Source organism: Schistocerca nitens, chromosome 1, assembly GCF_023898315.1.
Source record: "Schistocerca nitens isolate TAMUIC-IGC-003100 chromosome 1, iqSchNite1.1, whole genome shotgun sequence".
NCBI classification, from domain to species: domain Eukaryota; kingdom Metazoa; phylum Arthropoda; class Insecta; order Orthoptera; family Acrididae; genus Schistocerca; species Schistocerca nitens.
The window spans coordinates 1,042,061,253-1,042,085,400 of NC_064614.1; the positions used below are offsets into that span (position 1 = coordinate 1,042,061,253).

Consider the following 24,148-nt stretch of genomic DNA (forward strand, 5'->3'; position numbering starts at 1 on the left):
AAAATAGAATATGCTGAATGTCATCCACTACAGGATTTCCAATGGCAAGCAGACTGCAACTATAGATGAAGACATAGGTGTAGACATTGATCTACAGTCATCTAAGATACCATGTTTCTTTAGTTTCATGTCAAGGTATTCGTGTTAATAAAGCAGCTTTTTTGGTAGATCTATGTGGATGATTTTCCTTTTGAAGCACAAGTATTTCAGAAGCCTAGTGTGACAACTTCCATCTTCTTAGTTTATATTTATAGTTTTGAGTAAAATATGAATTGAATAAAGTTTTGTAATATTTATTTTCAGAGGATTCCCTAAGGACAAGGCTAAGAAGACTCCAGTGAAGTATGGTGCTGTGGTTAATGGATCTGCTGTTAATGGGAGTGCAAGTGATGAAGACTTTGCAGAGGAGGGTCTAAGGATCCACAATGAGTACAGAAGAAAGCATGGGGTACCTGATTTGAAATTAAGCAAAGAGGTATTTTATGGCACTTTGTCTTACTGATTACTGAAAGTCATATAAAATGTATGAGGGTTACTAAGTTCTTGTCAAATATGAGCAGCTCATCAAAAAAAAAAGTAAGATTTACTTATGAATCATAGTGACAGTTGGCCAGTTAGCACTGTCATTTTGCAGGCACATTACTCAGACTTTTGTTGTCAAGTAACTTACTGCATCTGTTTTTGTGATGAACCATGCACAAATGATGATGTATCAGTGAAAAAGAAGTACAGAATAAAAACAGCCACCATCTGTGAAATTTGGGCAATGATTTTTGGTTCTTTTTATTTTTTTATTTTACAAGTATTTTTAATGGCTGATGCAGGCTTTTACTGCCAGAACTGTGAATTTATGGGACCAAAGTGGTTTTAAATTCTCAGTTCAGCTGAGATCAATATTCAATGTAAAATGTGGATAGCTGTCAAAAGATACTGAGGAAGTGGTAGAATCAGGAACTTGTGACAAGCCGAAGCGTTGTTTCAGTCCACTGGTATGTTGGGATGGAGTAACTGGTAGTACACTATCCATGAAAGCAGAAATCTGGGTTTGAATCCCTTGCAGCATTCAGTTTTAACTTACGATATACAGTAACTGCAGGAAACAACCTACTTAGAGTAAAAAAATTAATTCTCAAACAGACTTCAAATGCTTGCCGTCCATGATAGTTGGTAAGTTTCTACAGTAAAGTTATATTCTGTACTCTCCCCATTTGTCTACCCTGCACAGAATAATTTGAAGGTTATATTTTAATGTCATGCAGTATAAAATAAACAACTGAAACTCTAATATGAAGGTCTAACATTGATAGATTGTGAATCTATTTCTGTCTCATCAGTGATAAAGGACATTTGAAACTACTATGTTTTTAGTCATCTATGCATTTTCAGAAAAATTAGTGTTTCTTTAATTAGATCAACACATTGAGAAAAATATGCTTAAAGAAAAGGAGAAATGAGATAGGTGGGGAAAAAAAGAGCAAACTGTGCAGATTACATAAGAACAGTGTTTGTAGATGACTGTATAAAAAGATTTAGTTAACAGAAGACATTTGAACCACAAGAATGATAGGATTATTGTAAAATTTTTGATGAGTTTTGGAAGGCAATTTCCATTAATAATATAAGTTACATATGAAATAAGTGGATATTGTTTAGGTTGTAGTCAAACTATTTGCAATGTATGATTGTTGCTCCACAATAGAATTAAAATTAATGTGATAATTCAGTCTCACATAGATGTTAGTGATTATCGAGGCAATGCAAGTCAGAGATGGGCGAACTTGTCGATCTTTAGGAAATAGTTCACTGGAGATAATTCGTTTTTGGAAACTGTTCATTTTTACTTGTTCATCATTACTTTCTTTATCTAATTTTACATAAATCCCATGAAAAACATCTTGTACACACAGCTATTACCTCTACATGAAAAATTTATTGTTGATCTAATGGAGACAAGTTGTTTACTTCAATTTCCTTGGCTGACTGTGTTCTCAGAACACATCATATTAACCAGGTAACGTGACTGGCCAGTGACTGAAAGCCAGGCAGAGAGAGCCCATCATAAGCTGATCAGAAGTAAAAATTTTGCAACCTGTTTATGACCCAGCGTGAACAAACCCAATCACTTCTGAGGGAAGATTATAGTCATAGCAAGTACAGTGTTTCAGTATGTTTACAGAAAATGATCTATATCTGTATGGGCATTACTAGCATGAAATAACTGAAAGTAAACTATCACCTGTCAAACCAACATTAGTGCTTTTCTTTAACAAGTTGTGGATGTGTAAATTAACTACACATCAAAGTATCATACTATGTGGGAAGTGAAGATTTATTCAGAAAATTAACAGCCTCCAACACAGGAGCTGAGAAACTGCATACTCAGATTAAAAGGTTTGTATCATCATAGTCTTCTATTCTCTTCTTGTCCAAACTATTTATCATCCATGTTTCACTTCCATACATGGCTACACTCCATACAAATACTTTCAGAAACGACTTCCTGACACTTAAATCTATACTCGACGTTAACATATTCCTCTTCTTCAGAAATGCTTTCCTTGCCATTGCCAGTATACATTTAATATCTTATCTACTTCAACCATCATCAGTTATTTTGCTCCCCAAATAGCAGAACTCCTTTACTACTTTAAGTGTCTCATTTCCTAATCTAATTCCCTCAGCATCACCTGAGTTTATTTGACTACATTCCATTATCCTCATTTTGCTTTTGTATATGTTCATCTTATATCCTCCTTTCAAGACACTGTCCATTCTGATCAACTGCTCTTTCAAGTCCTATGCTGTCTCTCACAGAATTACAATGTCGTCAGCGAACCTTGAAGTTTTTATTTCTTCTCCATGGATTTTAACACCTACTCTGAATTTTTCTTTTGTTTCCTTTACTGCTTGCTCAATATATGGATTGAATAACATCGGGGAGAGGCTACACCCCTGTCTCACTCCCTTCCCAACCACTGCTTCTCTTTCATGTCCCTCAGCTCTTATATTTGCCATCTGGTTTCTGTACAAATTGTAAATAGCCTTTTGCTCCCTGTTTTTTACCCCTGCCACCTTCAGTATTTGAAAGAGAGTATTCGAGTCAACATTGTCAAAAGCTTTCTGTAAGTCTACAAGTGCTAGAAACGTAGGTTTGCCTTTTCTAAATCTAGCTTCTAAGATAAGCCGTAGGGTCAGTATTGCCTCATGTGTTCCAACATTTCTACGGAATCCAAACTGATCTTCCCCGAGGTCGGCTTCTACCAGTTTTTCCATTCTTCTGTAAAGAATTCGCATTAGTATTTTGCAGCCGTGGCTTATTAAACTGATAGTTTGGTAATTTTTACATCTATCAACACCTGGTTTCTTTGGGATTAGAATTATTATATTCTTCTTGAAGTCTGAGGGTATCTGGCCTGTCCCATACATTTTGCTCACCAGATGGTAGAGATTTGTCAGGACTGGCTCTCCCAAGGCTGTCAGTAGTTCTAATGGAATGTTGTCTACTCCTGGGGCCTTGTTTTGCTTCAGGTCTTTCAGTGCTCTGTCAAACTCTTCACGCAGTATCACATCTCCCATTTCATCTTAATCTACATCCTCTTCCATATCCATAATATTGCCCTCTATATACTCGTTCCACCTTTCTGCTTTGCCTTCTTTGCTTAGAATTGGGCTTCCATCTGAGCTCTTGATATTCATACAAGTGGTTCTCTTTTCTCCAAAGGTCTCTTTAATTTTCCTGTAGGCAGTATCTATCTTACCTCTAGTGAGATAAGCTTCTACAGCCTTACATTTGTCCTCTAGCCATCCCTGCTTAGCCATTTTGCACTTCCTGTCGATTTCATTTTTGAGATGTTTGTATTCCTTTTTAAATCCGTTCCGTGATCCGAGGCATGTTCCCTTTTTAAAAGCAGTTGATTTATCCACTACTGGCTTGCTAGGCCTATCGCAGCTTCACCAGAGCCCCGTTAGCCGTCACGTTTCAGGGTTCCCATAGGGCCTTCCCAGCTACCGTAGCGGTCCTGGGGCACACGAACTCCCCGCTGTACATCGCCCCTATAGGCAGTCCCGTACTTTGTGCCGTTGCCCATCTCCCACGACTTGGACGAGGGGTTGGACTTATGGAAGCCCAATTCTAAGCAAAGAAGGCAAAGCAGAAAGGTGGAACGAGTATATAGAGGGTCTATACAAGGGCGATCTACTTGAGGGCAATATTATGGATATGGAAGAGGATGTAGATTAAGATGAAATGGGAGATGTGATACTGCGTGAAGAGTTTGACAGAGCACTGAAAGACCTGAAGCAAAACAAGGCCCCAAGAGTAGACAACATTCCATTAGAACTACTGACAGCCTTGGGAGAGCCAGTCCTGACAAATCTCTATCATCTTCTAAACTTCAAGTGGTAGAGAACTTCAAGTACCTGGGAAGCATGATTGAAAGTAAAGGGGGAAACGCAATGGAAATAAATGAAAGGTGCAGAAAAGCAGGGCAGTTCTACAATTGCATTAGGGGCTTATTTGGAGCAAGGAGGTGCCACAGAAATCCAAGGGAATTATATACCGAACATACTTTGTCCCCATATTGACATACGGAAGTGAGACATGGGTAATGCACAAAAGCGACAAAAGTTGAATACAGGCTAGTGAAATGAAGTTCCAGAGGAGCAGGTTGAGTATAACAAGACGAGACAGATTGCGAAATGTGTATGTGAGGGAAAGACTAAAGGAGGAACCAGTACAGGACAGGATAGAAAAATCAAGACTGCAGTGGTATGGACACATGAAGAGAATGGATGAGGGAAGAATTCCAAAGAGGATGTTTGATCTGCAACTGGAGGGGAAGAGGCCCAGAGGAAGACCAAGAGATAGATGGGTGAAGGGAGTGAAGGAATGTGTGACGAGAAGAGGAGAGAACTGGACGAAGGTGGAAGAGGGGGAATGGTGGAAAGACAGAACATGATGGAGAGGCTTGTGTTCCCGACAGACCCAGCCAATGGCTGGAAACTGTCCAACATGATGATGATGATGTATTCCTTTTTGCCTGCTTCATTTACTGCATTTTTATATTTTCTCCTTTCATCAATTAAATTGAATATTTCTTCTGTTACCCAAGGATTTCTACTAGCCCTCGTCTTTTTACCTAATTGATCCTCTGCTGCCTTCACTACTTCATCCCTCAAAGCTACCCATTCTTCTTCTAATGTATTTCTTTCCCCCATTCTTGTCAATTGTTCCATTATGCTCTCCCTGAAACTCTGTACAACCTCTGGTTTAGTCTGTTTATCCAGGTCCCATCTCCTTAAATTGCCACCTTTTTGCAGTTTCTTCAGTTTTAATCTACAGTTCATAACCAATAGGTTGTGGTCAGAGTCCACATCTGCCCCTGGAAATGTCTTACAATTTAAAACCTGGTTCCTAAATCTCTGTCTTACCATTAATATAATCTATCAGAAACCTATTAGTATCTCCAGGTTTCTTCCAGGTATACAACCTTCTTTTATGATTCTTGAACCAAGTGTTAGCTATGATTGAGTTATGCTCTGTGCAAAATTCTACAAGGCGGCTTCCTCTTTCATTTCTTACCCCCAGTCCATATTCACCTACTATGTTTCCTCCTCTTTCTTTTCCTACTATCGAATTTCAGTCACCCATGACTATTAAGAAGTCGAAGATACGCACAATGAAAAGACTGTCACAAATAAGCTTTCGGCCAGCAGGCCTTCATCAAAAATAGAACACTTATTTCTGATAAAAAAGGAGTTTCTTTCAACAATTTAATGTGAGTGACAAGTTCTTCAAGACAGATTTTCCACAGTGGCATGTAAATGAGGATGTCAATGCTCTACACTTAGTTACTAAACTAAATGTTTAAATTATGTGATTGAGATTGGCATCAACTTCATGTAACACTGTAACAAATAATTCACAAAAAAGGACAGGAGGCTAGATATACTTCAGGTTGCACCAGAGTATCCCAATATGGTTCCAGGCCAAAAATGACCCATTAATCAAGAATAACTATTTTTAAATGAAAATGTGATGTACTCATGATATCGGCCTCAGTCACTTAGTAAATGGTAGATTTATATCTTGTGTTATTAAAGTTAATATAACAATAGAGTATTAATAACTAAGTTGAAAGTAATACTTATTTAAAGTCAGTACTGCCATTAGACTTTATTATTTTTTTATTTTATTTTATTTTTTATTTGCAGTGTTACATTTACACGATATGATTTCAGCTTAAAATGCCATTATCAATTTTTTTTAATGTTATACAGAGCCTAAGATGGCATACTTTCATATTTAAAATACACTATTAGACACATTGTCTAAGGTCAATATTTCTGGTAAAATCCTACTGCTATGTTTTATCACTGAGTGTACATCACTGAGTATACCATCTTGGCTGAATGGCAGTTGGCTAAGTGTCAAATTGTCTTGGCCAAAGATATTCCTCCCTCAGTCAAGATGGTATACTCAGTGATAAATCTTAGCAGTAGTATTTTACCAGAAATATTGATCCTTAGACAATGTGTCTAATAGTGTATTTTAAATACAACAGTACGCCATCTTAGGAGCTATACAGCATTAAAACACTTGATAATGGCATTTTAAGCCGAAATTATGATCGTGCCCAGAAAAATAAAATAAAATAAAATAAAAACTCTACTGGTGGTACTGACTTTAAAGAAATATATTATGACTGTAGCCCCACATTATGAAAAATTATTGAAAGTAATAGTTTCTTTACTAAAAAGATGCTTTTCAACAATATCTCTTAGATACAAACTAAATACAATTTTATGCCATTCTACAATTTTTCAAATGGAGAAACATTGCTTCCCTTTCTCCTACTGAGTCAAAATCAGGAACAACTCATTTTTTTGTGCAAAGTAATCACACCACAGGCAGCACAAGGAAGCAACCAAACTTGAAAAATAAGAACCTTCCTAAATGTCCTGTTTTATTTTTGGAAGAAATGGGAAAATCATAAGTTTTATGTAAACTTCCTTACACTACAATCTGAAAATGGTTACAAGCTACTTTAAAAACTAGACTTTATATCAAGCAGATGAAAGCTAAAAAGAATCTACGAGTAAAAATTATAAAAAAACACTTGCCTTGATGTAGGTATGTGTTCAACAGCTGATCAAAATGATAGAGATAAATAGATTTGATTGTTGCTGCTGGAAAAAAAATGTATACATTAGATATAACTCAATTTTTGTATAAGTTATATAATTATAAAAAGTTTAAATGGAACATGGAATGTGTTACTACCCAAAAAAGAAAGAGACTGAGGTGGGAGCAAGACGGGCTACAAGTGTTCGTGGAATGAGATCAGCCATGCCTGAAGTGAGCAATGAATGACCATTACTTAGAAGTCATTCCTCAGTCCTTCTCTTCACTTTAGTGAACCATTCCATTGGATCCATTCATTTGCGAACAACCCACCTCTAGTGCAAGTACTAGTCCAACATTTCTTCCTTGGCTTATATATCTGCCCTTACAGAATTTTTTTTGCAAAATTCATAACATACATCTCTCTCTCTCTCTCTCTCTCTCTCTCTCTCTCTCTCTCTCACACACACACACACACACACACACACACACACACACACACACACACACACACACACAAAACAAGATATGGTGATTCTGTTTTCACCCAATTGAACCGTGAAAAAGTAATTACTAAATTGCATGTGGTCTTTTTTTTTCATAGGTATATTAATTACAGAAGTACCAAGTTCACTTCTTCAAATAGAGCTATGATAATTTCTGCTGCCAGTACTGTAGTTTCCCTCTACAAAATTTGATTAGTAGCTTCAAAAAAATTGAAGTATTTAGATCTTAAGATTGATTAGTTTGGAATATAAATCTGATTGCTGTCTTTTACAGAAGTTCGTGTTGTTATATAGAACACATGTATCAGGCTGATGGTGCACTCTAGCTGAATGCAGCTAAGAGAATCTACTTAAAAGCAGAATAGTGGAGAAAAGTTTAATTTAAAATTAATAATAATCACACTTGGCTACAAGTGTTTGCACAAACACACCAGTTGGAATGCACATGTTTGCACAAACACACCAATTGTAATGCACAGGGCATGGCATCTAAGGATGTTTCATAAGTTAACTATGGTACCAGTTCTGATCTAGTTTCTGCCAGAATCTTGAAAGAAATGTGCACACCAAAAACTGAATCAATTTGAAAAACAGGGAATTTAGTTACAAAGATAGTTTACATGTCTTGAGCTTAATGTAAAAATACACTCTTATATGATCAAAATCAACAAAAACTCTGTCCAAACAGGCCTCAGAAGACCCAACCACTGTGTCATCCTCTGACAATAGGCATCACTGGATGCAAATATGGAGGTACATATGGTCAGCACCCTACTCTCCTGGCCAGTGTCAGTTTTTGTGACCAGAGCCACTACTTTTCAAACAAGTAGTTCCTCAGTTGTCCTCACAAGGGTAAAATCAACAAAAAGGAAATAACAAAAGATTGAGGTTGATTTGATTCCTCAAAATTTCTTTTATGTCATCAAGTGCTTGAAATACCCACCATTTAGTCTCTACTGAAGTACACCTTTGCAGTTGCTGATGCAATGACTTCTGGATAGACTTCTTCTGTATTACTGTACATGCTTCAACAGCACAATGATGAGCACAGATTTAGTCTTTGAGTTTACCCCACAGAAAGAAGTCTAGAGGTGTCAAATCAGGCAAATGTGCCAAACAACTGATGGTGTCTTCACTTCATATCTGTTTACAATGAAAGAACTATGAGAGTGCTTTCACAGCCAGAAGCAGTGAGCTGAGCACCCATCATGTTGGTACCATGTACATCTATGTATTTAAAATGGTACTCCATCTATGAGACGTGCTAGCACTTCTGTAAGAAATGATATCTTCTGCTTATGGTTCTTTAATGAAGTAATGAGCAATCATGTAGTCTCCACTGATCCTGCACCTAACATTCACACTCCACTACCTCTGATGTTCAACCTGTGGTTTCCCAGTGGCCCAATAAAGCATATTTCTTACATTCATCTTTCCATGATTTGCAAAGGTAGCTTCTTTGGTAAGGTGAATTCTTTGTAAAAAGAACCTAATGTCCTGCGGCCACATCAAAACTGAGCTACTGAATTCCATGTCTGTTCTGGAATTGCTCTGGTTAATCTGCTGGTGAAGCGACATGACATGGATGGAACTGTTTGTACACTAAATGTGAACAGTGACTTATTCCAGAGGCATTTGCAATTTCTATAGGGTTAACACTGGAATATGACCAATAGGTTTCAGAAGATTTTGATGATTTTAATCATCTTTAGATAACTTTTACAAGGATGTTGGACATTTTGTTCACTCCACTCATTACAGACTTTCCACTTGTGCTCCAATAACAGTTTTGCATATCTGCTGACTTACCATTCTTGTTGACACTTTCTGTTGGGATACCTTTGTGCATACAATTTACTATGCTCTTTGCATTCCTTCTGCATTATCCATAACAAAGTTGCATATCTAGTTCCCTTTGGTTTGTGATTGATATTTACTTTTTTAAAACTAATTATCACCTACCATGCATGATTAACACAGACAGAAGAAAAGCTACGTCAGCTCTGTGCCCCTTTTATTCTCGTATCATGGCAGTGCAACACTTTGCTTTCTCTTTATCTGAGGTGACATATTTCTTTATTTGGGTATGAAATTGCAAACTTTCAAATGTGTTGGTCTCATCTTTTGTGATGGTATGCAACTGTCACTGGGTTCAACAGCTTGTGGTAGTAAACAGCATTGATTGTGCATCGCTCGTGCAAAAAATCAATGAGTGAACTGCCTGCCAGTCAGAGAAATCTGGTTACAGTCAAGTCTTGGTTTTTACTGTGGCTGTTTTCCCTTTCATCCACATAATGTCTTGTTTTGGCTTTATAGTGTAGTGGAGGCCCACATTTCATCACAGATAATGATCTGACTCAAAAATGCATTCACTTCTTTTGCAGACCTTGCTGTAAGCATCTGACAGGCCTCCAAACGTCTCAACACATGACCTGCAACCAAACGACAAGGGACCCATCTGGCACAAACTTACAGAATTTTGTGGTTTTTTACTTATTTTCATTTTCTTGTTGTCGGCTGCAGTTTGCCATGTCTAGGGGTAGTTTCTTGAGGGTGAAATGTTTCAACTTTGCGAGTTCCAAATCACTAGATAAATAATAAGTAAGCCTGTTGCATTATCTTCGTTTGCACTTCTTTTATTGTGTCACAGTCTTCTATATCACACTGACTTTACAATCCCCACTTCGATAAAACAGAAAATTTCATTATTATTGCCAAAAATAAAAGCACATCCGATTCCATCAGAGGCAAGCCCACCACACTAACTTGTCCTGTGGTACTAACAATATTCCAAAGAGTTCACGGAACCAAAGAGTTCACGGAACCAAAGAGTTCACGGAACCAAAGAGTTCACGGAACCAAAGAGTTCACGGAACCAAAGAGTTCACGGAACCAAAGAGATTACAAACTTTCTTGACAAAAGAAGAATCATCACCACGTTATATCATTATTTTGTAAATCAATCTAGAAATAATAACTAGCATCAGATTGCAGAATTTTAAGTATACCAGATATTTTGTAGCTTCAAATATTACTAAAAGAAGAGTAATTTTAACTGTACATACAGAGTTAGTACATATCAACTACAACAAATTAATTTCTTTTTATATATTTTAGCCAGAAATATAATGCATCACATACAAAATCAAATGAAATTCATTTACCTAAACAGCTGAGATAATGTTCACCTGTACAAGATACAAAAATATTCCTGGTATTGGCTATTTCTATTAAGGAAAAGGAATGTTAGAGGAGTGTGTCTTGTTACAATAGCCCACTCACCAAATTTGGAAACAGTGTGTTTACAATATTTTGTGACAGATTATAAGGTTTGCCAATCGGTGTACAAAAATAAACCAAAAGATAGATTGCGGGTGTATAGAAGTATCTGATACATAAAATATACAGAAAACATAAGGGGAAAATCTATTAAACAAGTCATAATCTATACATATATCAAGATGTGGTATTCAGATTTTCAGATCTGTGGAACATACTGTCACAAGAATTGATACAAGGTCAAAACAGTGCAATACTAAACTATGGAAATAGGTTCAGAGACAACGTAAATTACTAGAATTACAAATTGTAAGTTTACATCTATAAAATCAAAGTTTCAAAATCTAAATGTACGACGAGTGAGCTGACTTGAAAAACTCACGACGGGTACAACCCTGAAGAATACACTCAATCAGTTAACTGCTCATTAACTGCACTAAATTTGCTATTGGTACCCATCTTCATTTCCTCCAATTTTGCCACAATCGACTGCAAAATATTGGTTTTCAATGTTTCTTTGCTGAGTGCAATTTCACTTGGTTCAAACATGTCCTGCCCGAGTCCTACAACTTTCACTTCTACATCACTACTACCCTCGTCTCTCTTCATTTTTCTAGCAATCACACAAGTCCACAAAACAAAATTGTTTGTACTTATCTTTTCTTTTTGATGTTCCTCATCATAGCTGTAAAGTCCTCTTTCAATTCATCTGATCCGTCATTGTTGATAGTATCTTGCCACTGTTGGTGGGTAGCTCTCGGTCTTCTTTCTTTGAGTGGTTGGAGTTTCAAATAAACTGCATTTGGCACAAATCTCTGTCCTTCCTTCTTCTGCAACAGACAAGACTTCATTGTCAATCAACTGTTCCTGGATGATGTCCACAACTGTAATCTTACCCTCTCACACATCACCAGTAGTTTTTCAGGTTCTTCATAGAAATTGATTTATTTCAAAAGCATGGAGAGGAGTAAGATGTACAAATAAATTTTTTGATTATCTTCATTTTATCATTGTTGGCTACAGTTCATTACACCTAGGGGTAGATTCTTGAGGCTGAAATTTTTCAATTCTGTGAGTTCCAAATGTCTATATAAATAATAAGTAAGCCTGTTACATTGTCTCTGTTTGCTCTTATTTTTTTTTATTATGTCACTCTTCTATATCGCTCTGACTTTACCATTCCCACTTCCATAAAACAGAAATTTACATTGTTATTGCCAAACATAAAAATACATCCAATTGCATCAGAGGCTGCCCACCACACTAACTCATTCTGTGGCACTAACAATATTCCAAAAAGTTTACAGAACAAGAGTTGACAAACATTCTTGACAAAAGAATAATCATGACCAAGTTATACCATTATTTTGTAAATGAATCCAAAAATAAATTTAATAATTAGCATCAGATTGCATAATTAATAACATGAATTTTAAGTATGCCAGATATTTCATAATTTCAAATATTTCTAAAAGAAGAGTAATTTTAACTGTACATACAGAGTTAGTATATATTGATTGTATCAAATTAATTTCTTTTTATACATTTTAGTCAGAAATATAATGCATTGTATACAAAATCAAATGAAACTCATTTAGTTAAACAGCTGAGATAATGTTCTCTTACACAAGATTCAAAAATATTCTTGGTATCGGCTATTTCTGTTAAAGAAAGGTAATGTTCGACTTTTTTAGAAAAATTAGCCAGTCATATTCTTTAAAGTCGGGGTTTACTTTTGGAGTTGTGATGTTTATCACTTGATCATTTGCAGCACCATCTCCCCCACTCTCTCACCGAAGAAACGCAACTAAAGAACTGGGTTTAGAGAAGGATGTGCTCCTATAATTTCCCCCTTACATAAACTGTTATCTATGAACTTTGGCAAATGCTGTGACAAAATATGAAATTGTATGATTGTACACTGATGTATTTCTAAGAAATAATTTCTTATTAAAGACTTTGTTATGTACAGACATAAATGTTTTGAATATTTTATTAACTAAACAATGATTTCTTTGTTGTTAGTTGTGTGAATATGCTACAGAATGGGCCAAAACTTTGGCAAAAGAAGATAAATTTTGTCATCGCCCAGATGGAAAATATGGGGAAAATATCTTTTGCGTGTGGTCCTCAGATGCTGGAAAAAATGTTACAGCACGAGATGCCTGTCAGAAGTGGTACAAAGAAGTAAAAGATTTTACGTTTGGAGTTGAGCCAAGAATGCTGAAATCAGGTATATTATAAAAGGACCTCTATATTCACCCTTTATGAAAATAAAGATTCATTAAATTATTGTATTCAATTAAGTACTGATTAAGCAACATAATACTCATAATTTGCACTTTCTGTGGATAGCTTGTCTTAAGTTCATTGATTTTCTTTCTTTCCCTTATAAAGTGCCTTATTATCTAGGAATTAAAAGGCACCATGGTTGAATTTTGAATATTTTTGTTTGCCTGGTTTCTCCAAGGTTTCAGTAAATCATGGTCATTACAGATACGATAAAAATTATATATGTGTATGCTAATTATACTGACAGCTATAAGGGTAAGTCAATTATTATCTGCAAAGTAATTATAAAATTTTATTGTAATCAAATAGGGAACTTACAAGAACATCATTTTTTGGCATAGTCTCCTTGCGTTTCAATGCACTTGGTCCATCATTGAGCTTCCTGATGCCCTCATAAAAGAGGGTTCTTGGTTGAGCTGCGAGCTAGGAATGCACCACTTCTTTCACTGCTTTGTCCGAGGCAAATCAGTGGCCCCTTAATGCCTGTTTGAGTGGACCAAACAAGTGATGGTCAGTAATGATCCTGTCTAAGAAGTTGTCCCCTTTGTTACCATAGCAGTCCAAATGCTTTTTGCAGCTGTCCAAGTACATTTGTTTATTCAATTGTGTGAGTTGTTTTGGGATCCATCTTGCATGAACTATATGATGTCTGTCATGGATGATTTTGTGGTCAGACGATGTGTTGCTTCATCAGTAGGTAATTGTCTGTCTAAGAGAATCATTTCACATGACTGCTCAATGGTTTCTTCATTTGAAGTGGTAAACAGTCGTCCGGCTCCTTCATTGTGCGTCACACTGGTGCGATCATTTCGGAATTTTTCAGTCCATTCATAGACACTTCGTTGTGGCAAAACACTGTTCCCATACTGTACCGAAAATCTTTGATGAATTTCAGCCCCTGATGTGCCCTCCAACCACAAAAAACAGATCACTAAACGTTGTTCTTCTTTGGTGCAAATAGACAGTGGAGCAGCCATTATTAAGAGCATGGCAGTGATAATGAAACTAACCTATCAGCTTGAAAATTGCAAAGATATAACAACAAATAAGCAAAGCATGCGTCATCAAAGTAAGATGACAGTACTACCAAAATAAACAAAAATATAACTAAATTGCTGATAATAATTGACTTACCCTTGTATTTTAAAAGGTGGTGTACTGTACTTGTAAGATCCTTGTATGAACTAAATGATGCCTAAGTCATTATTTTTCTGCACACTTTTTGAGACAAATTAATTATGCTAATCGCGATTGATACTTTTTTGATACCTAGCTTTGGAAAGTTGTAAGGTTTGAAACCAGTTATTGTTTGAGATTTCTGTTGAGATTTTCAACATCTGAAACCAAATATTGTTCTCTCCACTGTACTAGCAATGTGTCTCAATTTCCTAATTGCTAAGACGAGGGTCATTCCAAAAGTAATGCTTCCTATTTTTATTCATGGAAACTACAGGAGATACATATAGGGGTGGTGGCAGGGGGGGGGGGGGGCTATGGGGGCTATAGCTCCCCCCCCCCCCCCTCCTCGTGCCTCCCCATGGAGTATCATATTACACTGGATAAAATAACTTCAGAAATCAGCGAATATATTACTTCAACAGATCAATCATTTTTTAAAATAATTATGTGGCAATATAGGTTGCAATGTATTTCAAACACATTTTAACAAAAGAATGGCAAATAGCGTACTATCTAAACCCCCATATTTTATTTACTCAGGCTTGTCTGACATTTGGCATTATCCCTAATAAATATTGTTTAACTTAAAATGTGTGTCTTATTATTTATTAATATATAATGGATGTATATTAATGTACAAGAAAGCTAAATATGCCTACCAACATTTAAACTTCCTACCCCAGATAAAAACTACGAAATTGCCAGACATCTGGGTCAGATCATATTATTTTCCTGGGCACACACATTTTGTAGACACGTTTTTAACCTGAACCCCAAAACAGTTACCAAAAACTACTTTAAGCAACACCAAATTTTAGCAATTTGTTGGTGGAGGATCCCAATTCTTTTTTGTGATATTCCATTCCCCCAACCCCCCTCCCCGGTCATTAGCCCACCCCTCCTTGACCAACTTCTAGAATCGTCCCTGGATACATAAATCACACACAACACAGCTAAATAGAGCCATATTTCATCATTTTTCCACTTAGTCACCACCATTCATTATGCACGTTTGCCAACGATGAACCAGAGCCTGCAAGCCGTACTTGTAAAATTCAGAACTAGCAGAGGCTAACCACTTTTTCAACCACATCTGAGCCTTGAAAATGTTTGCCATGTAGTCCATCTTTCAGAAGCCCAAAGAGATGGAATTCTGAAGGCGCTAAATCAAGACTGTGCAGTGGATGTTGGAAGAAATTCCAGCCAAATTTTGCAATGATTTGCATGGTCACAAAACTGGTGTGGGTCCTGGCACTATCACGCTGCATGTGCAAGTTGGTCTTCCTCTCTGGCCTTACCCTGGAAATTCAGAATTTCAGCTTAGTCAGTGTCATCTTATAATGTGCTGAACTGACAGTTTTCCAGGCTCCAGGACATCCAAAAGAACCACACCCTGGCTATCCCAGAACACTGTGCACATCAATTTGCCTGCAGATGGCTGTGTCTGAATTTCTTCTTTGATGGAGAATTCTCATGTCGCCACTCCATGAACAGTCTGTTGGATTCTGGCTTGTAGTGGTGACACCCTTCTCATCTCCAGTGACGATGCTATTCAGAAAATTGTCACCTTCAGCTTGATATCGGTCCAGCAGGTCCTGACAAATTTCCATTTGAGGAGTTTTTTGTTCTTCCATAAGCATTTGTGGAACCCAACTCGCACAAACTTTGCAATAACCAAGATGTTGCAACATTATTTCCAAGGCATTACACCCAACATTCAGCTTTGCACAGAATTCTCTGGTTGTTGTCCACCGATCAGCGTGGATGAGTTGATCAAGATGCTCTTCACTGCAAGGGATGACAGCTGTTCAGGGTTGATTGTGCCATGGCGGCTTGTCATGCACACCCTTTTCACCACCTTGAAAATAAATTACCCATTGCCTCACATTGCTCATGTCTATTGTATCATCTCCATTCACCTTTAGAAAGTGTGTATGGATTTCACACATCACTGTTTTATACACTCCCCTGCTGGTGCCAACTACCACAGAACAACGTAACCAGCTGAAAATGAAAGAGGGAGGTTCAAGCATTAGTACTACACCAGAGACATCTTGAATGGACATCCAAAGTCACCACAAAAAAGGAGGAGGGATTAATTTTGGAATGTCACTCATATTTTATCAGATTTTTACTCAAAATACAGGGTGACCTAAAAATCTGTTAACAGTTGAGATTCAGTACTTCACAGAATAATGTAGGTAGAGAGGTAAACACTTACACACATGCTTGAAATGACATGAGGCTTTACTGAAATAAAAAAAGTGCACAAAATGACCAACAGATGATGTTTCATATGATACAAAAGGAATAATTGGCACAACAACTGATTTTTAACAATGAAACTTCCTGGCAGATTAAAACTGTGTGCCCGACCGAGACTCGAACTCGGGACCTTTGCCTTTCGCGGGCAAGTGGTCTACCAACAGAGCTACCGAAGCACGACTCATGCCCGGTACTCACAGCTTTACTTCTGCCAGTATCTCGTCTCCTACCTTCCAAACTTTACAGAAGCTCTCCTGTGAAACTTGCAGACCTAGCACTCCTGAAAGAAAGGATACTGCGGAGACATGGCTTAGCCACAGCCTGGGGGATGTTTCCAGAATGAGATTTTCACTCTGCAGTGGAGTGTGCGCTGATATGAAACTTCCTGGCAGATTAAAACTGTGTGCCCGACCGAGACTCGAACTCTCGGTCGGGCACACAGTTTTAATCTGCCAGGAAGTTTCTCATCAGTAATGAGTACATAAAATCATTCCACCTCACTGAAGGTATTACTTCTGACTGGGGAATATGTGTGTGATGAATACTGTTACATATGTGAGTAATGTGGGATATGATTCCTCTGAAATGTGGGTATCTGGTATTCTGTTATAAATTTCATTATGAATGGCCCCTGGCTTCCTGTATATTCATTGCATGACAAGCATAGGTGTGCCACACTTCTCTGGAAGTGCAACAGTTTTCTTCCATTTCATATGTGGGTATTATATTCTGGACAATAGGATAATGATATGTGCAGAAATATTTGTCAAACAACTTTTTTTTTTGTGAACTGTCGAAGATATAATCCTTCTCTATTTAGTGGTGGATATTCTCTGCTTTCTGGTTAATCATTTTGTTATAATAATGGCAGGTGTATATTGTTGCTATTTGTCATGTGGGGAAAGGTGTGAACAAGACAAAAAATGGAGTGCAAGCTTTGTACATAATTCTACATAAAGGACTAGTATAACATATTTAATGTACTTGGGTTTTGTTTCCTCATCCAGCTCATCCTTATGGGTAATATGTTGCTGAATTCCAATCTGTATTTCACCTCTAATTGTCTCCATGGTTATACCAGGGTTTCTCATCATATAAGTAGTACATGTGCTGTCATATAACATGGGATTAGGCACCATTTACAAATTTGTAAGAAGTGCTTGATCATCAGTGTGCACACTTAGTTTTGTACTGAAAAAGAACAGGGCACAAGCAGCTCTGACTCAGAGCTAGTTAAGAAAACTGCTGAATGTCACAGATTCTATACTGAATGTGCAGCTGAGTTAGCACCTCTTTTAGCTATAATCTGCCACAGATTCCTTGAACAAAAATCCATGACCAGTAGTTGGAACAAAGCACAGGTCACATCCATCTATGACAGAGGTAGCAGAAGTGAAATGACCTTCTCCATGTCACCCAGCATGGGTTCTGAAAATGTCGATCACATGAAACCCATCTCCCTTTTTTCTCACATCGTGAAAGCTACAGATCAAGGCAGTAAGGAAGATGTAGTATTTCTAGATTTCCAAGAAGCATTTGATTCAGTACCCCATCTACACTTCACACTGAAGAGGCAAAGGAACTGGTACACCTGCCTAATATCATGTGGGGCCCCTGTGAGCACAAAGAAGTGCCACAACACAATATGGCATGGACTCTGCTAACGTCTGAAGTAGTCCTGGAGTGAACTGACACCATGAGTCCTGAAGGGCTGTCCATAAATCCGTAAGACTACGAGGGAGTGGAGATCTCTTCTGAACAGCATGTTGCAAGGCATTCCAGATATGCTGAATAATGTTCATGTCTGGGGAGTTTGATAGCCAGCGGAAGTGTTTAAACTCAGAAGAGTGTGACTGTAGCCACTCTGTAGCAATTCTGAATGTGTGGGGTATCAGGTTGTCTTACTGGAAACGCCCAATTCCATCAGAATGCACAATGGACATCAATGGATGCAGGTGATCAGACAGGATGCTTACGTACATGTCACCTGTCAAGAGTCATATCTAAGTGTATCAGGGGTCCCATATCACTCCAACTGCACATGCCACACATCATTATAGAGCCTCCACCAGTTTTGAACAGTTCCCTGCTGACATGCAGGGTCCATGGATTCATGAAGTTGTCTCCATGCCTGTACGTGTCCATCTGCTTGATACAATGTGAAACAAGACTCGCCTGACCAGGCAACATGTTTCCAGTCATGAACAGTCCAATGTTGGTGTTTACGGGCCCAGGTGAGTCTTAAAGCTTTGTATCATGCAGTCGTCAAGGGTTCTCGAGTGGGCCTTACGCTCCAAAAGCCCATATCGAAGCAGCAGCAGTAACAGATTTAACAACTGTGCCAGACACTTGTCTTACATAGGCATTGCCGATCACAGTGCGGTATTCTGCCTGTTTACCTATCTCTGTATTTGAATACACATGCTGATACCAGTTTATTTGCCACTTCAGTGTATTATCAGAAGTACACTCATGTGGGGTATCAAGAAAAATATATTGATTGAGAATTTTTTGTTAGGGAGAAAGCCTCATGGTATCTTGGATGGAACTTCATCAACAGATATATAAGTAACTTTGCGTGTGCCCAAGGGAGTGTGTTGGGACCCTTGCTGGTCATGTTGTATATTAAAGACCTTGCAGACAACATGATAATGCATTTATTGATAAGAAGGTACCCTTATGTAGAATTTTGCACTTCACAAAATGAAAAAGATAACTATAGTATTATATGACTGCAGATTCAATGATTCACAGTTGGAATAGGTCAACTCGTACAGATATCAGGATATAGCACATTGTAGGGATATGAAATGTAGCAGTTTCATAGGCTCAGTTATGGGTGAGGCAGGTGGCAGACTTCAGTTTGTTGGTATAATAGCAGGGTAATGCATTCAGTCTACAAAGGAAATTGGTTACCAATCATTCCTGAGACCCACCCTATAACAGTGCACAAGTGTGTTGGACCCATACTAAATATGGCTCATAGCTGATTTTAAATGTATACAGAGAAGGGCATCATGAATGATCCCAGGTTTGATTGACCCATGGGAGAATGTCACAAAGTTGCTGAAAAAACTTAACTTGCAGGCACTTGAAGATAGCCACAAACTACCCCAAGAAACCTACTTACAAAGTTTCAAGAACTGGCTTTAAATGATGACTCTAGGAATATGCTACAACTGTCCACCTATCGCTCTGATAGGAACCATAAGCCCAAAATTAGATGAATTGCAGTGTGCATTCAGTTATTTAAACATTTGTCCATCCCGCGATCCATATGTACAATGGGAAGTACCCTCTACCAGCAACTGTTGAACAGTTTGCAGAGTATGGATGCAGGTGTAGGTGTAGATAATATAAAAAATTATGAAACTAATTTTAAAAGAAGACCAAAAAATTAAAAATTTCCAAGTTTTACATGACCAAAAAAGTGTTCTGGCATATGACAGAAATTTATACTGGATGCTGTTACTCAGGGGGCCATAAGAAGGAAAATTCCATGACTTGTATTTAAGGAAATGCTTCTTGTATGTAGGAAAGTGCTTTCCAGCAGTAGCAGGCCTATTGGGAAATTAGAAAACTCAAGTGGAAGGCTGTACTGGCACGAGTAGTAAAACTGTTAGTTGCGTTAATAATTTTTCCTTCGTGGGGGACCACAGTTGCCTAGAACGTTTTGAAAGAAATTTATGCCTTTGACTGTAGATTTGTATTTGTTCATTTCAAACAATCATGATTTCAACTTTGTAGCCAATCTCAAGCACAATTTGAAATGTCAAAAAATGTCTGCCCTCCTATTACACATCTCCTTTAATACAACAACTGGTTTATGAGATCAGATAAATGTTATTTCAATGATGACGTGTGAATGAGGCAGGTTGGTTGTTTTTTGAGATTTCAAATTGCCCTTGAAAATGGCTATAAAGCTGAAATCCTGATTGTGTGAAAAGAATGAATACAAATCTACAGTCAAATGGCAGAAATTTCATTCAAGAAAGTTGATGTGTTGTTCAGAAATTCAGTTTCAAATAAAAAAAAATCAATAAATTGCCTATAATGATGGAAAATAATTGAGTGTAAGAGGAAAGAGACAAATACTTGTGAGGAAATAAGACACTTGCAAAATAGGCAATGGGTTCTTTATTACAATTATGAGACTAGGTGGAATTCAAATCATCCCAGAAAGTTTGCATAGCAGCAACAAAATATAACTTGTATGACTGTGACTTTGGGGAAAAAAGAGACAATAAAACAAAGAAGACAATGTCTAAAAAAATGCCTTGTGTGTCAGAAAATGTATATGATAATCACATGTGGAATTCGAACAGTGTTGCATTCTGTATGGGTTTGTGTAGTGTGCTGGCATAAATTTTTTGGGCAAAAATGTGGTGCTTTAAAGAGTGATACAGGGGGGGGGGGGGGGGAATTCCAGTAATCAGTAACATAGAATTTCTAATCACTGGTAATGTCAGGTAGTTAGTTTAATCTATTTCTAATTTTTTTTTTTTTAATTTGTTGTTCTGCCCTGTGAACTTTATCCTAGCTAATCACTGTGCATCATAGTTCAATTTTATTAACTGTACTTATGCACAACAGATACCATTCCTCAGTTATTGAGGACTGCTTGTATACTAAACAATAATATTCAATTTCCCATTTTACTGTTTCTTAAAAGGCTGAAATTTGCCTTGTATACTCAACAGCCACCGAACATAGCAGTACTGTATTGGAGCACAAAAACAATATTTCCACTCGTCATTGGTGAAATAGGTGCTTAGCACACATTACAGTGGTGACAGTGCACTGGTATGACAGCTAGGCTCAATCACAGCCTTTGTGGATTGCAGCAATGAAAGCAACTACAAGCGAACTCTGAACTCTCAAATGAGGGAACTATTCATTAATAATGGTAAAGTGATGTAACTATCAAAATTCAAGCTTTACACCTAAGTTTTCTTTGTGGTAGTAGCTATAACAGTAATGGCAGTCTCGGGGTGTAGCCTGGTATATTATTGCAATTAAATGACTAGCCAGAAAACAATGAAAATCTCCCCATAAGTAGAGAAGTGTTATTTAAACTATATTCAGGATACTGTTCAAGGAAGTATGATTTTTGACTTCGTGGTTCTTCAGTCTTGACATTCCACCAAAACTGCTCAAAAATGCATGGTTTGTGATATTTCCCCCTATTCCAACCCCATTTCTGTCAAAATATGATGTATACATAAGAAATAAAAGTAGAGACTTCAATGTTTTCATTGATGTGCAGTGTATGAATGGTCATCAGGCAATATAACTAGAAAAGGAACTGTATGCTAGACATCAGTCATCATGAAGTGGATGACACCTCTATCATGTTACATATTGTTTTCAATGGGTGTTGTAGTACTGTAAATAATCTGCACTTTTTACAACTTTGTTGTTTGGGACTGATGGATGTGACAAGTCTTTGTTATAGTAGCAAACCACATCTGCAGCACCAATTATATTGGTAATGAAAAAAACAAAAGCTTCACGATACTACAGCCAGGAAATGAGAACAAGATATTCACTCTCTGTGATTAATTCAGACTGTATTTTTACTCCCTAATATCGCCAAGTGTCAGGGATAATCAGAAAACATGATGTTAATTATTTAAATCTATCTTATAACTCACTATTTTCATAATAGACAGTGAAACACTTTTGGGCTATCAAAGTAGTTGTGGAAGTAGTTCTTGGTGACCGATGAATAGGTTCTAAAATGTATCATAAAGGATTGCTTATGACTGAAGGGGTAAGATCTAAACTCCTGTAAGACTTATACAGGGTGTTCCATCTATCTGATGACTGCCTGCACGGCACAGTCGATGCCACACAGTGTGCGCTCCATTGCCCGGCGATCAGATACAGTGTTGCCCGGCTACTGCTGTGGTACGACATGTCTACATTTAAATTATAAGTGAATAAATTTTGTACTCAAGAAGTCATGCAAGGAGATGCTGGAAATGCGTGCCATTATTTTCCATGCATTTCTGACATCTACTCAAGAAATTATTAATCACACTATGTAATTCTCTCTGAGATATTGAATTAATTGATTCATGGATATTATCCTTGAGTTCCTTTATCATGTGAGGATTTGTTGTGTACACTTTGTCCTTCAGTGCACCCCACAAACAAAAATCACAAAGTGTTAAATCAGGACATCTAGGAGGCAAATATTGTTACTAATCACCTTTTATCACACACATCATGAATTGCATGCTAAGAAACATTGGCCATACGAGCCCTCACTGAATCCTGTTGAAAAAATGTGATGCTTCATTCTCTTTCACCTCAGTTCAATAAAAAATGTTCGCAAAATGTTTTGCACGTATCTTTCACTTATAACTGTGTCATTAAAAAAAATTGGGTGTATTATTCTTTCACCACTAACTGTGTACCACACCCCTATTTTCTGATCATGAAGAGGTTCCTCATGAAGCACAACAGGTCTATGTGCACTGCAATGTCAACAGTTTTGGGAAGTAACATATCCGTGTAAATGGAACCAAGCCTCATCTGAAAACAGAATGAGGTAAGGATCCATTTCACCTTCATGCACTTGTTTTAAAACCCATTTGTGAGATCACGAGGTCAAAGTTCTTGTACTACAGATACGTTAGCTTAAACAGCTTAGCACCTCTTTGTGCAGAGGTGCATGATATTTGTGTTTGCTGTGAAAGATGCCTAAGAGACGTTTAAGGGGAACTTTCCAGGCAATATGCAGTGTCTTGAACACCTCACATTTCACGAAATTTATTCACTAATTTGTGAACTGCATCACGACTTAGAACTCAAACACCTGGAAACTACTGTTCAAACAAACTATCAACAGTATGAGCTGACTCTGTATGCACATACGAATTGCAAATATTGAATAATTCACTCTTCCCATTTTTGCATTCACAAACTTCACTGTTATACTCATGATGCCTGTTTCACTGCTCGAATGACACTGGCCGACAAGGTGCGTATGTCTGTATGGCCTACAGGCTAAAACTTACAACAAAAGATGGGGGCATAGTGTGGTCCCACTGGTCCCATTTGATTGGCAAGAGCAGCTTCCATGGCTGGCCTGGAGTACCCTGCGCAAGCAGTCATCAGATAAAGTTAAAGTTACCGTTACTGTATCATTGTATTGAATAGTAATTGTATACATTGTTAAAACTACACTACCAGAAAAAGAGCAGTATCCTCAGGACAGGGCCATTTTCTTGACAAGTGACATGGCAGCTAGTTCATCATTGTAGGAACAGAGGATCAAATATGTAAAATGACAAGGCCTAGTAGAAATCCCTAAACATCACAGGAGATAATGAATTTAATTGTTGAAAGAAGAAAATATAAAAATGCCATAAATGAAGCATGTGAAAGGAGATACAAATGTCTAAACAATGAGATTGACAGGAAGTGCAAAATGGCTAAGCAGAAATGACTAGAGGACAAATGTAAGAATTTAGAAGCATATTTCACTATGGGGAAC

At 37.4% G+C, this 24,148-nt stretch overlaps 1 protein-coding gene across 4 annotated transcripts in view; it reads left to right on the forward strand.

Annotated features, from left to right (window-relative positions):
* The window catches only part of LOC126197083 (uncharacterized), a 576,613-nt gene that overhangs the window by 541,713 nt on the left and 10,752 nt on the right, over positions 1 to 24,148 (forward strand). For all 4 annotated transcript variants that reach the window (XM_049934616.1, XM_049934613.1, XM_049934615.1 and 1 more), the window contains exons 8-9: positions 304 to 475; positions 12,934 to 13,141. In XM_049934616.1, the coding sequence (XP_049790573.1) occupies positions 304 to 475; positions 12,934 to 13,141 (380 nt within the window). The remainder of the gene's footprint in view (positions 1 to 303; positions 476 to 12,933; positions 13,142 to 24,148) is intronic.